We start from the raw sequence: 14,470 nt of genomic DNA, 5'->3' as shown, positions 1-14,470 counted from the left end.
CAGATTTTTATCTAACTCTTCCCAAAGTCCCACCATTTTATCAAGAGTGGCCACGAAAGTTCAATCGAAACGCAGCGACTTTTTGAATGGTATTTTTAACATCGGCCCCAGTTGTGTAGCTTTCTTCGCGGAAGACTTTATATTTTCTTTGTAATCGGATATATCAGCCCTGTCTTAACTGGTACGTTTTTGGGAAGATAGAGAAATGTAAGCTGTATACTTGTTCTTTAGCTGTGAAACCAAAACAACTATTGGAGCAGAATATTGATAGTCTATAAAATAACGACGCACGAGAATATCCGATAAAGCAATTTGCTGATAGAGGAAAAAGATTAATGTTTTTTCGTTAACTTTAGTTTTTTTCAACCAAAATTACATACCACATTAATCTATGGGCAATTTGCCAGCCTTAATACGTCATATGGACAAAGATCCAGCTGTTATATCACGCGTATCGCGAGTTTTTTTGTGGTCATATAGGCCTTCAATCTTTGAGTAATTAGTTTTACTAGTTTGTGAAGACATAAGATAATGATCCATGTCCCAGCTAACAATTACATTGTTTTTTTTGCGATATGCTGGCGCTTTGTAAGAAAAACTGTTGGCTCAGCGTATGATCAACGGCACCTCGGCGAATTCCGCCCAGTTTCCTTTGAAAATTCCACTTTTTGTTGATTCATCTTATTTTCGATTCCTTGACTCGTCCTTTTAAACTCGTGTGTGTTTGTCCTATTACAGTTGTCTTTGTGTTGTTTTTGCCTTCTCTACGATTTTGCCGGAAGCAATAAAATATCATTTTTTTTTGGTGCTCACGGCGGTGCTTCTGGAATTCCACCACGAAGCCACTTCACTATAGCGAATCGGAAAATGAGGAGATAAAATATAGCAATGAGTGAATAACAATGAACAAGGAAACGATGATAATCTAACTTTTGGGAACGCAGCATGCTTTTGGGCTGCCTTCGGTACAACTCAGGAATGTCAAACATGGTTAGGGTTAGGTAATGTCAAGAGGTTTCTCACCAAGAAACATATCATACTGATTGACATCAATTATGAAGGTGCAGCCATTATGTGGAGTGATTTACCTCCAAAGCGACAAAGATGGAGCCTTCAGACCATCCCCTATTTCTGACAGGCAGTTGGTGCCCTTTTGGACAATTAGCCCTGGAATGGTAACTAGTTTGTTCGTTTGGTTGGGCCGTTAGTTCAGCGTGCGTGCGTGACGTGTGCGCTTCGGCCGTCCGACCGGTCAGACCTTTCATGTCCGAATCGTTCGTTCGTTCGCTCGGCTCGTTCGTCATTCGGCAGTCATTCGTTGAGTAAGTGCCACTAAATGTTCAGGGCATGGGGGTTATGGGTGGGCTCAAAAAAAAACCTAAACAAGGTCTTGTAACTTATTTTAATACATAATTAATCACATCTGGTCTTCTCAAACTACGCCAAACAAATGACTCAATTATCCTCAATATCTTTTCATGTGTCGTTTCTGTTTCATAAACTTATTTTCAAACAGCCAAGAAGATTTAGTTTTTCGGATTTTGTGGCATTTGAACCTTCCTTCCGCTCTTTCGAACTTCGACTAGTTTCCTTGGCCCGCACTCCGGATTAATTACCTCAGAGATATAATATCTTACTAACTCTCGTTTTCGCGCGACCGTACTGTAAGTTCACGTGTTCATCGTTATTTACCCGCTGATTCATGGCCCGCCATGCGAAATCAAAAGGGTAAAAACTCGGTTAGTAAGAGGTGAGATAAGAACCCTATGATGAGATCTGGTGGTACTCTTCTTCACAAGCTACAAAGACGACCTTGTCTTTCAACCTTCTCTTATACTTGTCTTGTGTTTCCATTCTTTGGACACGAATATTGTTACGGCTCTCTTATTCTGTGGATTTTAAAGGAACGGTTTCCACAGCTGCACTTTATGGTCGGCTTGAAAATTTCTAAGTTCATTTCATATTCAGCCCCTCTTGTTGTCTTTCTGCGTTCTTAATTGAATTCGCTCTATACACATCGAAGACAACATCAATTCTCTTAACGATGAAATGATATATGAAATGGATTATATATAAATTCGGATATGAAATCAAGTGAAGCTATGATCCTCGCAGTTATGAACGCAATTTTTGCAATTGCGTAAAGAAGCCTGAAAAATTCAGGCTTCTTTACGCAGTTGCAAAAAATTGCGTTCATAACTGCGAGGATCAGAGCTTCACTTGATATCAATTATCTTGGAGGATGTTTCCCCGTGTAAAAGCATTTCAAACAAGGAGTTATGCAACAACATCTGAGAACTTCTTATGGTCACCTTTCCACTTTATGCTGTAGTACCATACCATCTATGACGCGTGCAGATGGCTGGGGAATTTCTTCTGAGCAGGTACATTATTTTGCAGGTCCTTTGCCTGTGCTGCCTTGCTGGTCTTCGGCAATAGCCCAGCTACTGAGGATAGCACCCAAGGCGAGGTCCCATTGGATGGATGCTGTCTGTTTTCCGCTATTACAACCATATGGCCAAATAGAACTCTATCAGCTTTTAGTACGATCTCCTTCGCTGTTTTGCTCTTGACCTTCACTTCCTTGTTAAGTTCAGAGAATGTCTGCATTTTTGATTTCTTCAAAGAATCGTGGAATTTGACTTTAGGCGGATTGCCTCCAGGCGCTGCACACAGAATTCTTGGTATGCCTTTTCATTTATGTAGTTGTGCGTTCAGCAGGTCTTCTTTAATCTATTTTTGTGGCAACCTTTCAGTTGACAAACATACCAAATCTTGCTGCTCAGAACTGAACAGATTTATCCAGTTGTTTTCTAACATAATGACTTCACATCGGCCTCGTCTCTTGCAATTCTCGTGTTTTGAAGATCGGTATGCTCAGAATTAGATTTGGTTAGATAAAACCCACAAAAGGTTTTTCCTGCGGGCATTTTCTAATGCTTCCTGGCAGTTTACCTCCACATACCTTCTAGGCTTAGGTCCTTGACGCACACCTACATTATAAATCGGTAGAGCTGCAACATCCAGTGGCTCTACACGCGTTCGTTTACTTTCAGTGATTCTGCTCAATAAGGGTCTGGGAGCCAAAATGTCTCGCTTGCAATGCTATACCGTTTAAATGGTGTGAAGTGCATGAAAGAGTTGCTTCCAGCCTGCATGTCAATATTATCCAATGCTAATTTGGTACTGACGTGAGGTTGTATATTGTCGGGCAGTGGAACTTCACTTGTTGCTGTCATCTTCTGCAGGCAAAGTGCAGTATTAATCCCTCGAGGTGGGAATAAGAAATGCCGTTACCATAATGATTTGGTATAGACACTACCTCGACATTGTTTGTAAGAGTTTTACAACATACGGGAGAAGAATATGTTTAGGTGGCTTAAAATCCTTCCTTTCGTTACTCCAAATATTAGATCTCTTGTGAAAATGACTTCATCAACCTTTGGACTCTTTGACAACATTCCCTCTCTGTTCAATCTCTGTTGCCAGTCTGCAGTGTACACAAAAATGCACTCAGTTCTTCAGGAATATCTATTGCACTGTCATTCAGCTCTGAAGGGACGCGGTGGCGATGACAATTTGCTTCCTTGTTCCGAACGGCTTCACGGATGTCAGCCGCAGCTTTCTGAATATTGGACATCTTTGCTGTTGCGCTTCTGCCTTCACTTTCAGCCTTAATGATATCTGCCATATTTCTGGCGATTTGCCCTGCCGTTAGGCTTGCAGGAATTAGGGTCAAACGAGTGGTATCTAGCAAGTTTTCAAAATTAAGCAAGTCAGTAAATTCTGCTTCTCTGATATGCTAGCTTCTTTGTCGGTGGTTGCATTGTTTAACTCCGAATGACATAAGAAACTCTACAAGTAATTGAATTACCTCAGATAGCTTTACGACTTTCCCATTTTCTATCACATCTCATCTGATGAACTCAAAAAGCACCTGGTAAGCATCAGACTCGTCATCTTGTTGAGATTCGCAGCTTTCATGCATCGGGATTTACATTGCTGCTTGCATCTGGTCTAGTGTACATCCTGAAGCTTGTCCTGTGATAACAAGCCTCAGCCAATTGCTATGCTTTACTTTCAAACAGTATCTACCCTTATGCACATGATATCTCTAATAATTCTGTACCGAAGAACATTCAGAAACTATTTAATCGTTCATCTAACATTCATAAATATAATACACGATCATCAGCTAGGCACCTATTATGTTACCGAATCGCGACTGAGCTTACAGTTGGAGTCTTTTGCAAACTTTGGAACAAGATTATGCAACTCTCTTCATCCTGACTGGCGCGCGGTTACAAAAGGCCATTCACAAGACGAATTAGGAAATTTTTGCTTACAGTTCACGGAGTTGAGGATGCTTATGTTGATGCCTACTCATTGAAAACAAAACTGAATAATCGTACCCTATAACTCTGTTTTATTCTATTCTTTTTTGTTTTGTTTTGTTTGTTTTTTTTTTTCATTCTCTTCTTTTAATAACATTGTAATAATTATGCAATGTTTCTTCAGACTGTCTATTATGTAATGGCTCAATGTGTATTGTGAGGTTTTATTTTGTCTTAATATCCGGTTTCTATGGTAAGTTTAGTGCCATGTACGCCATAAAACTGCACGCCTCGATTAGCATTGCTATGCACGTGTAGTGTTCATTGTAAAATTTAACTGTAATTTTTTTAAATAGACTTGAACTTGAACTTGCAACAACAGACCTTATTCCAAAATGGCCGTCATTTAAATTTATTTTGTTTTTATTCAAATTAGCCCTTGATGCCTCGTTCTTGAGCTGAAAATTCAACAGAATATTTTGCCTTGAACGAGGCATCAAGGTCTGATTTGAATAAAAACAAAAGAATATCTAAATGGCGGCCATTTTGGAATAAGGTGTATTAACTCGCTTGACACAAGGGCACGAATCTTGCTATCATTCGTTAGTGTAGCCATCTTTTTGATAGAGCTATACACCCTTTTAATAAGTCGCGGCGCCATTTTGAATATTAAATTTATGACGTCATTCGCGGAAAGATAACAGGTGGGTCAACAAACATGGCCGACGCCGAACCAGCCGTTTGTTCGTGCAAAGAGGTAATTCTTGAGATGTTCTTCAAACGATCTGTGGTTTCAATTTACTTCTTTTACGTGTAAGCTTTATCCAAGCGTTGTTGAGCGTCTAACTAAATTTCTTTCAGCTATCGTGCGAAGATATTCCTGGCTCACTAATAGAACTTACAGAGGTTGGAAAACGCAAGAAGAACGAGTTAAAGTTCTGGCTTGACTGTAGAAACCTGAAATACAAATCCGGGGAGACGAGGGCTGAACTTGTTTCTCGGTGAGCTTTATTTACGTCAAATATATTTTTTGTAGCGATCACGTCCTTTAATGAACCAAGATTCATCTTTATTCCCGGGCTTTATACCAAAACATGTTATTTATTTCCCGGAGGTAGTACAAACAATTTAGATTGTGCTGTTCATGTTATATATAGTTTATATTCTCAATGAAATGTTTCGTGTATTTTTAGGGTCAGACAAAACTTGAATTAGAGTCTCCCTCTAGTTGATCCTGATCCAGGGAAATGCTACACCCGTGCAAAGAAAGCAAAGTGCGTTTTGTGTTGTGCTGAGGACATACAGAATACTTCAGAAATCCAACAGCCCAAGGAACAAGTTGCATCTATTGAGGGAAACTGGAGCACTGAGACATCAGTTCTCCCCAAGCAGTTTTCTTTCATAAACATTGTAGAGCATGCTAAAAAAGTGGAAGGAATGCTCAAAGTTATGTTGAAAAGCCTCTTGAAAAGGGTTACAAGTTTTTCTTTGAGAATTATCTATTTGGTGTATTATGCCTGTTGAATGGCAGTGAAGTACATGTTAAGGGGAAGTGTTACAGATCTCAGAGAAAGAGTGATAGGCCTCATGATGTTATGGTTATACTATCACTAGCTGGAAATGTAAACAAAGCTAGGTGTTCTTGTGCAGCAGGGGAAAATGGTTACTGCAACCACACTATGGGCCTATTATATCTTATTGACCATATAATCAAATTAAAGGCTCCTACTTTCCCCAAAGTTGGAACATGCACAGAAAACCCTCAACAGTGGCACAAACCTAGGACCAAGGGTATTCATCCGGAACCTATCATGGGATATAACATTATTAACCCCAAGTACAGGGAAAAATGTTCAGAGGGATTGAAGTGTACTTTGTATGAAGCCAGACAGCCTAGTGTACAAAATAATGAAGGGGCAACTCAGCTGTTTGATACCCTTAAGCAAATAAGTCCTTCCCTGGGATTCTGTACAGTATTTGCCCAGAAGCCACCAACAGTTCCAACTAAACTGAAAGGTTGCATGGTTCCATCTGGCAGTGTGTTAAGTTATCAGCTATCTAGGACAGAAGGAAACTTTAATGTAATTACCAATTTTCCTGCCCTGCAAAGACCTAGAACTATTGATGAGTCCTTCCCTGACCTTCCCCTTGCCAGTAATGTACCAGTTGTGGGATTACAAATGCCTCTAACTAATGAAGAGGATCACGTTATTGACAAACTAAAAGTTTCTGATCCTTCTATAACTGAACAAGAAACTAGAGGGCAAAATAACAACCCATTATGGTTCCAAATCAGAAAGTACAGGTTGACAAGCAGCAATTTTGGTCTAGTATGCAAACGAAAACTTAACTTATCCCAAACCAAATTTGTCCAGAATACTGTTTTGTCTCAGAAAGATCTTTCCAATGTATCGGCTGTTAAATATGGTATATCAAACGAATCAAAAGCAGCAGAACGGTATGCAGAATACATGAAAGCAAGTGGTAACTATGTTCAAGTCTTAGCATGTGGTGTTGTTATTTCAAACACCATGCCATGGCTAGCTGCTTCACCAGACAGAAAGGTGATAGACAAGGAATTTGGTTATGGACTAGTGGAGATAAAGTGTCCTTTCACTTTAAGAAACTTGACACCTGAAGAAGCTTGTGCTGACCCAAATTTTTATTGTCACCTTGTCAATAGTAAACCTGAACTTAAAAAGGACCATCCTTATTATTACCAAGTACAAGGTCAGCTTGGTCTCACTGGATTGAAATGGTGTGACTTTGTGGTGTTTTTCCAGAAAGGTCTTATTATACAGCGCATAAAGTTTGATGAGTTGTTTTGGAAGTCTATGATTGACAAATTGACAAAGTTCTACCAACAACATGTAATGCTTGAGGCCATTAAGCAGCAGTAACAACATAGAGGCTCATTTGGGAGTAGCAGTCTAGTACCCTAAGTAGTGTTTTTTGTTACACTAAATGTTCATTATGTTCACTGTTAATTACAATAAATGTTACAAATGAATAAATGTTATCAGCTCATTTATGAGGATAGACAGATTTTGTGACCTAGTGTTGAACTTAAAGATAAGAAAAAAGTATGATTTAAATATTTGTTGCTACCATGAAGTCAAATTAAACACATTGCTTCCTCTCTGTTGCTAACCTTTAAGGTCACAGCAACAGTCATAGGCATTCAGTGTAATTACCTATAGAAAGCTAACAAGCTAAGCATGATGTAAAAGAGATGTAAGCTATGACAATTCAAGAAATAATAGGGTTTTGGAACAGAGTTAATAATCCACACACTGTCCATATCTGATTGATAGAACCGGCCAAGGATATTGGAATGATCTGATCAAATATATGAAAATTTTTAATTTTGTTTATGGTTCTCTCCACGTGAATTCTTTCAGCTGCTATTTGTTGTGTCTGCAGAACATCATTAGCAGGCATTTGGTCTTGCATTTGCAAAAATGGAGGTATATTTAACGTGACACCAATTGGATCAAGCAAATCTTGGATGTCAAATCCTTTGTCAGCCATTAGACTGTCACCAGCTTGAAATGGCATGTTAAGAATACCACAACGTTCAGTAATTTCCCGGTCTGATATTGAACCAGTATACAGTTGAGACAGGAATGTTATGCTGCCACTTGGTGAGATTCCCACAAGTCCCTTTAATGTATTTGCACTCTTGTAGTTTGAGTATGTCTGAGATTTCAACACAAGTGAGGAAGGCATTTCAACTTTTATCTCGGTGCAATCAATGATAACCCTGGTTTCTTTGTATTTGGACTTGAATGACTCTGGCATTTTCTCCAAAATTACCTCTTTGCTTGGCCAAATGCTTAACGATCCAAGTCTTAAATATAGGAAATTGGCCCACGAAATAACGATGTTACTGACAGTTCCAATAGAGATGTTAAATCTATAAGCGAGGTCACGTTCAAAAAGTCCAATCCTCACTCTGCAAAGGAACAGAAAAAATTGATTTGTGGGATCAGTTTTCTGGGTCGTCCAATTTTTCTAACTGGAGTAGAATTTACGTCAGGCCTTGATTCATTTCGCGTGTACACCAAATTTTCACTATTGGCACCTGGATTAACATAAGTCAACACTGCATTGTAGACTTGACGATTTCGAAAGCCAGTGTAAAAGCAGATATCAGCGTCTTCAATGTTTTCAATGCAGAACTCCATCTCACGCACAGTTTGTTCGAGCTGTTCAATCTTCGTGTTACCGGTTTTTAACTTTTCAGTTAACGATAAAATATGTGCTTTTAGTTCGGCTAATTCTGTTTCTGTCTCTTTCATGCCATCTATGGCAGCCACCGTCGAGTCAACACAATCTTCAATCGGTTCAGCTTCAAATGCTGTCAGACTTTCATCACTGGTCTTCCTTTTTCTACAACTTACTTCACTTGATCTGAGCTGAAACTTATTTAACTTCCTTTCTTTTGGTGGTTTAGAAGTGAGGTATGGTTTGTGCTCCCAACACTGGAAGACAGATGGAACAGTACCAGGCTTTAAGTACCAACGACCACTAAATCCTGATCTTTCTAAATCGTTATCTTTAAAGTGAAGAGAACAAACAACCGTGTGTTGCTGGACCTAGAAAAGATAGCAGGTGTCATGGCGGTTAGTCGAAATAAAATGTATGTACAGTTACGTACTTTTACAGAAATCGAGTACATACCTTAAACCCTGACTTTTCCTCTCTTCTTATTCGTTGAAGCCATAATTTCTTCAGTTCTGGTGCGCTTGGTATCTTGTGATAAGTCACATTCCTCTTGCGGCTGTGGTCGAATATATCCCCATAGGAATTACACAAAGGAACGGCACAATTGCGACCATTTGAGCCTAACAAAAAGGTTATCTTCTCAGTTTTATCTCAGGTAATATATATAAGGTGCTATGAAAAAATACTGACCTTTCTTGAACTCTTCTATTGACGATGACATTTGATGTCGAGCGATCAAACATGATCCAACGTAATGAAATCAGCGCAAAAGATGACAGATTACTTTCCGCGTATGACGTCATAAATTTAATATTCAAAATGGCGCCGCGACTTATTAAAAGGGTGTATATGCACGCATATCTCGGTATTGTAAGGTTAAAGGCTCACGATTTCTTGTGCCCTTGAAAATCTTTTTTTCTGTCACAGAAAATGTAAATGCACTCACTCGTATGTCGTGCTATAATTGGAACATCCACGAATAAAGAGCCTCCCAGCCACCTGTTCCTGGTGAGTCTGGTTGTTAGACAATTGCTCAGATAATTTATCTTACAACTTTTTCATTGTAAAAATACTGCGACATTTTCGATGGTAGTCATTTAATGACTTAGAGATTTCGAGAATTTCTTGATGCTTGTGAATTTCTGCTGCTCCTAACAGGGTTTTCCATGAGTCATCATCTTTGGATGAACTAAACCAGTGCTATCGTTGGTGCAGTGAATGATACACTTTTTCTCCTTGCAGAATCGTTTCACATTTGATTCCTCAGCATTACGTCTTTTAGATGAGACCTCTATTTTAATCAAATGACTGTTTTTAGCGTTAAAGGGGCAATTCGTTTGCAATAAACGTAAACATATTAAATTGCATTGTATGAAATAAGAAGAGCCTGGGACTTTTGCTTATAAAATGACTTTAACATATTCAAATAATTTTGTCTACAACAAATCAGTCATGCTAAAAATAAGTCAGAATTAGATTATACTTTTGAACTTAGAAAAACATTGCCAGTAAAAGCTAGACTACATGCACATTAAATTTCTATCACATTATCGAACTTAGCATTCTACAATATCAGTAAGTTCCTTAAAAATTTGTCTTTGTAATAAGTCAAAGATTCGAATAATTTTGTTCGCAACACAATTTGCGTTTGACATGATAGAACAGCTAATAAATCAGCAAATCAAAACCACACTCACCTGCAACAGTAGCCGCCATGTTTGTTTTCACGCATAATGCAATTTGCGTTTGGCATGATAGAACAGCTAATAAATCAGCAAATCAAAACCACACTCACCTGCAACAGTAGCCGCCATGTTTGATTTCACGCATAATGCAATGCGCATGCTACGTTTTCCATTTTTCTCTCTATTTTCAATCGTTCATTTCGATGAACAACAAACAAAAGTCCGTTATGTCTCCCAGCATAAATTAAACTACAAAAATGCCTATTTAGCCCACATTTCGTAACAATTATATTTGGCCTCGTTTTCATGCCGAATTGTCGTTTTTGGCACTTATACATTAAAAAATACCTTGAAAGCTACTGTTACAGAAAGAACTATCATACAAATTTTTAATTTGAAGAAAGTGTACTATCAATTCGCATCAATCATCCTTTGTTCCTCGATTTAGTACCAAAATCAGGATTGGCCCACGGACTAAGTAGCACGACTCATTTACCTCTTGTAACCAATGATATTGAATTGAGGCCTTATAATTAAACCGTTCCAGAGCATCTGGCTAAGTTTATTGCCCTTCCTAGTAATTTCGAGATTAGATGGCTTTCGTAATCTCCTTTTATCGGATATTCGTTTATAAGATATTAAATTCTCAGTCTCGAATATTTTCTTTCTAGCTGTCTCCTTGGTTCATTGGATCTCGGAAACCAGTTTATATGGAAATGAGTGCTCAGTTCAAAGGTCACCAAGCTTTTTTGGCGGCATGCACAGTTTCGTCAAAGAATGGCCATGGTTACACGACGCGACCTGCCTAGATGCATGCAACGTTAACCGCAGTATAAGTAGGGTTTTAAGTGTAAACGATAATTGGCTAATAAACAATACGGTTTGGTCAGAATCAATCAAATCTTTTCTTTTCAAATCAAGCGCGCGCCCTTGATGGCGCAATTTTTCCCCGATTACATGATACGCGTGCGTTTCTTCTGCTTAACCATATCGAGTTTTTTTCATGTATATTATTAAGTAATCACATGATTTTTCTCGTGCAATTTGGAATAAAAAGGCACTAGCAAATTTTTTCAAAGACTACAAATTGCACTCGCCCTACGGACTCGTGCAATTTTGGTCGTCTTTGAAAACATTTACTCGTGATTAGTTATTCCAAATTGCACTCGAAATCATGTGATTACCTATACTAATTACCCTGGGGCGGGTTCTTGAAAGGTGTAATAACTAAATAGAGTTATTACATCTTTCAGGAACTGGCCACAGGCAAATAAAACTCAAACTGACTTACTCCGGGAAAACTTACCATGTAACGAGTAAAGTAACCCTGGCGGCTAATATAGAAATTATTTCACTCCCTACGGTTGGATGCGAGATCACGGTTTGTGTAAAGGACTGAGCTTAGACATGCCGCTAGTCGATCTCATGAATTTCACTGGTAGAATAGCTAACTCAAGTTTAACCATGTTGTTTTGTCCGTCGGTACGACGAGGACCATCTGCAAATCTTATGGAGGGGTGAAGGTGAAGATAATGATGATGATGATGATGCCGATTTTGGAGGACGGCGTTGGGCATGCGGAGTGCATGCGTTGGGCATGCGGAGTGGATGCGATGTGACGAGAAATTCATTTCATTTTCTGTGCGTCAGCAAATGGCTGGTAAGGCCAATCCGCGCCCGGAACAGTCTTGGGCAGTGAGGGCAAGGGATGATGGAGACAGACGCTGTTGTGGCGGTGCCTTTCCTGACTTATCTACGCTGCTCATCTGTTGCGGTCCTGTTCGTTTCGCAGGCTTTGACGCCACGCTTGACGGCTCCACGCCACTTGTCTCTGTCTTGAGCCACTTGCTGCCAGTCGGTGTGCTCGATGCCAAAGGCTTTGAGGAAGACCTTTAGGGTGTCTTTGAAGCGCTTCTTCTGTCCTCCTTGGGAGCGTTTGCCTTCTAAAAGTTCCCCGAACAACATTTTCTTTGGTAGTCGGTCAGTGGTCTGCCATGCGAGCCATGAGCTCACCCTTCTCTACGGCTGCGAAACATGGATAGTCTACCAGCGGCATGCAAGGAAGCTGAACCACTTCCACACCACCTGCTTCAGGAGGATTCTCGGCATCAAGTGGCAGGAAAAGATTCCCGACACCGAGGTCCTCGACCGTGCAGACCTCCCCAGCGTCTACAACATCCTAATGCAGTCCCAGCTCCGCTGGGCCGGTGAGGACTGCAGCTTGGTATACCTTGATCTTGGTTTCGGCTGTGATGCCTCTCCGATTCCAGACTTTTTTGTTGAGTCTGCCAAAAGCGGCACTCGCTTTAGCGAGTCCGGCGTTCAGCTCATCGTCCATGATGACGGATCTCGAGATGCATATTTTAGAGTTAATTTACTGCGAAGTTCGTGATCGCTACAAATATTGAGAGGAATATCTCGCAATAGACCTTTTCGGCTTGTACATTTTGTTTTCCCAATACAGATCATGTGATAATACTCAGGAGGTTTGGTCTTTTGTTTTGTTCATTAAAGTGAGGGCATATGCACTCTTTTTAATGAACAAAACAAAGGACCAAGCCTCCTGAGTATTATCACATGATCTGTATTGGGAAAACAAAATGTACAAGCCGAAAAGGTTTATTAAAAAACTGCGAAATAAGAACTCACTACAAATATTTAGATGCATATTTTGCAGCTAGCGAATAAACTGCGAAGCTACCGATCGCTTGAAATTGTTAGATGTATATTTTAGCAGTGAATAAACTGCGAAGTATTTGTTTATTACTTATGTTTAGATGGATACTTCGCAGTTTATTAAGTTCGAAATCAGTGTTAACTTCAAATATTTGATGGATAGTTAGTGGTTAATAAACTGCGAATGCGTTTGCATCTGTAAGATTTGTTGAGTGACGTTGTTGGTAAATTTAATTTTTGTCTATGGAGTACCATGAATGCAAAATTTGCACTTTTCTAAATCCCGCGACTACGAACAGTTCATAGGGAGCTTAAGCAAGGAAGACGACGGCTACGAGAACGCCACAAAACAATAACTCTAATGAGCAAACACAAAAGATCTGCACGCCCTGCACGTGCGTTTTTCATTTTGGTACATTTCTTTGACGTCCTCGTCCCGACAACGACGTGAATTGACCAGATTTCAGGTTGTGTAGAGGACGTGAAAACATGACGAGACATTTTTAATTTTCTCCCCAAACAACCACACAATTCATGCCAATTTTATTCCTGCAATGTTGATACACACTTTCCATTCCAAACGAATTGGGATTATAACGAAGTTATTACAATAACGGAAAATAATATTGGCGGCGACGTCGCCCTTGCGTAAACTCCCTAATATTTTCTAGGTTTACTTTAAAAATGTGCGTATTAATTTCGTATTAATCCAGTTATATGATAGCTAGTCCGTATTGTACAACTTCAACAAGATGGAATAATCGTGAAATATTCTCGATAGCACTAAAGTGATATTTGGACGTGTCGTTTTCGTTCGCCTTGCCTAAACTCCCTATAGATAAGACGAAGAGAACGAAGGAGTCGACTAGAAGTTTAGACCGAAGCCATAAGAAGGAGATGCTAATTGAGGGGACAGGTAGGGGGTCTGGGATTGCTCGGACGTAGTGGGGTTGTAATGGTCCCACAACCAGAACTTACGAAATCGTTTTGAATTTTTAACCAATGGGCCGATCAAACGCAGAGCATATAGACGGTAGCCGGCTTTAAGCGCAAGGAACGCGATCGAAAAGATCGCAACTGTTTTTGCTGTTGATTCTGACTGGTGACTGGATGGAAAATCTGAAGCAAGATTCTTTCACCAAGCAGCTAACGAGTTCATTAATAAGAGGCCAAAGCAAATCGAAAAGCAACTTCCGCTAAAATATCTTGCTCCTACAAACAAAAGTGTTTACCAGCGGTTTATTGTATACGATACGTATTTCCCATTTCACAATTCATCGTCACTGCCAATGTTTTTCTTTCTTTTGAAGGATTATTCAGTTTAAACGGCATGTTATTGCCGGCCCCGCTGTGAAATATCCAATGTCTTTCAGTTATCTAAGTTACAACGTCAGGATCAGTAAATATTTGCCTTGTGCAAGTCTTGAAAGGTGCCATATCGCCCCTCTTGTTGTCTTTTCATTCAGTCACACATCACTTGTCACACCAATGCATATTTTTCGCACTTGAGTGAAACCTTGCCGAGGTCTACATTAAAGTGTTGTAGTT

General features: G+C 39.6%; 3 protein-coding genes across 5 annotated transcripts in view; 1 reads left to right on the top strand and 2 right to left on the bottom strand.

Annotated features, from left to right (window-relative positions):
• Positions 1 to 14,470, bottom strand: part of LOC137992205 (zinc finger protein 596-like) — a 64,407-nt gene that overhangs the window by 41,042 nt on the left and 8,895 nt on the right. The gene's annotated exons all lie outside the window — the stretch shown is intronic.
• On the bottom strand, positions 7,584 to 9,015 carry LOC137991122 (uncharacterized). The gene is made up of 3 exons (XM_068836241.1): positions 8,995 to 9,015; positions 8,397 to 8,932; positions 7,584 to 8,289 (listed from the first exon to the last, which is right to left on the bottom strand). Exons 1-3 carry the CDS (start codon positions 9,013 to 9,015, stop codon positions 7,584 to 7,586), a joined length of 1,263 nt encoding a protein of 420 aa, XP_068692342.1.
• LOC137992199 (cartilage oligomeric matrix protein-like) overlaps positions 14,098 to 14,470 on the top strand; it is a 38,787-nt gene continuing 38,414 nt past the window's right edge. The window contains exon 1 of one of the 2 annotated variants that reach the window (XM_068837354.1): positions 14,098 to 14,470. This exon is cut by the window's right edge and continues 94 nt beyond it. The gene's annotated coding sequence lies outside the window, so the exon portion shown is untranslated. The other variant, XM_068837357.1, reaches the window with a different exon arrangement.

This window comes from Montipora foliosa, chromosome 2, assembly GCF_036669935.1.
Source record: "Montipora foliosa isolate CH-2021 chromosome 2, ASM3666993v2, whole genome shotgun sequence".
NCBI lineage: Eukaryota > Metazoa > Cnidaria > Anthozoa > Scleractinia > Acroporidae > Montipora > Montipora foliosa.
The sequence above is the reverse complement of the archived record's forward strand: the minus strand, read 5'-3'. Positions and strand labels throughout refer to the sequence as shown.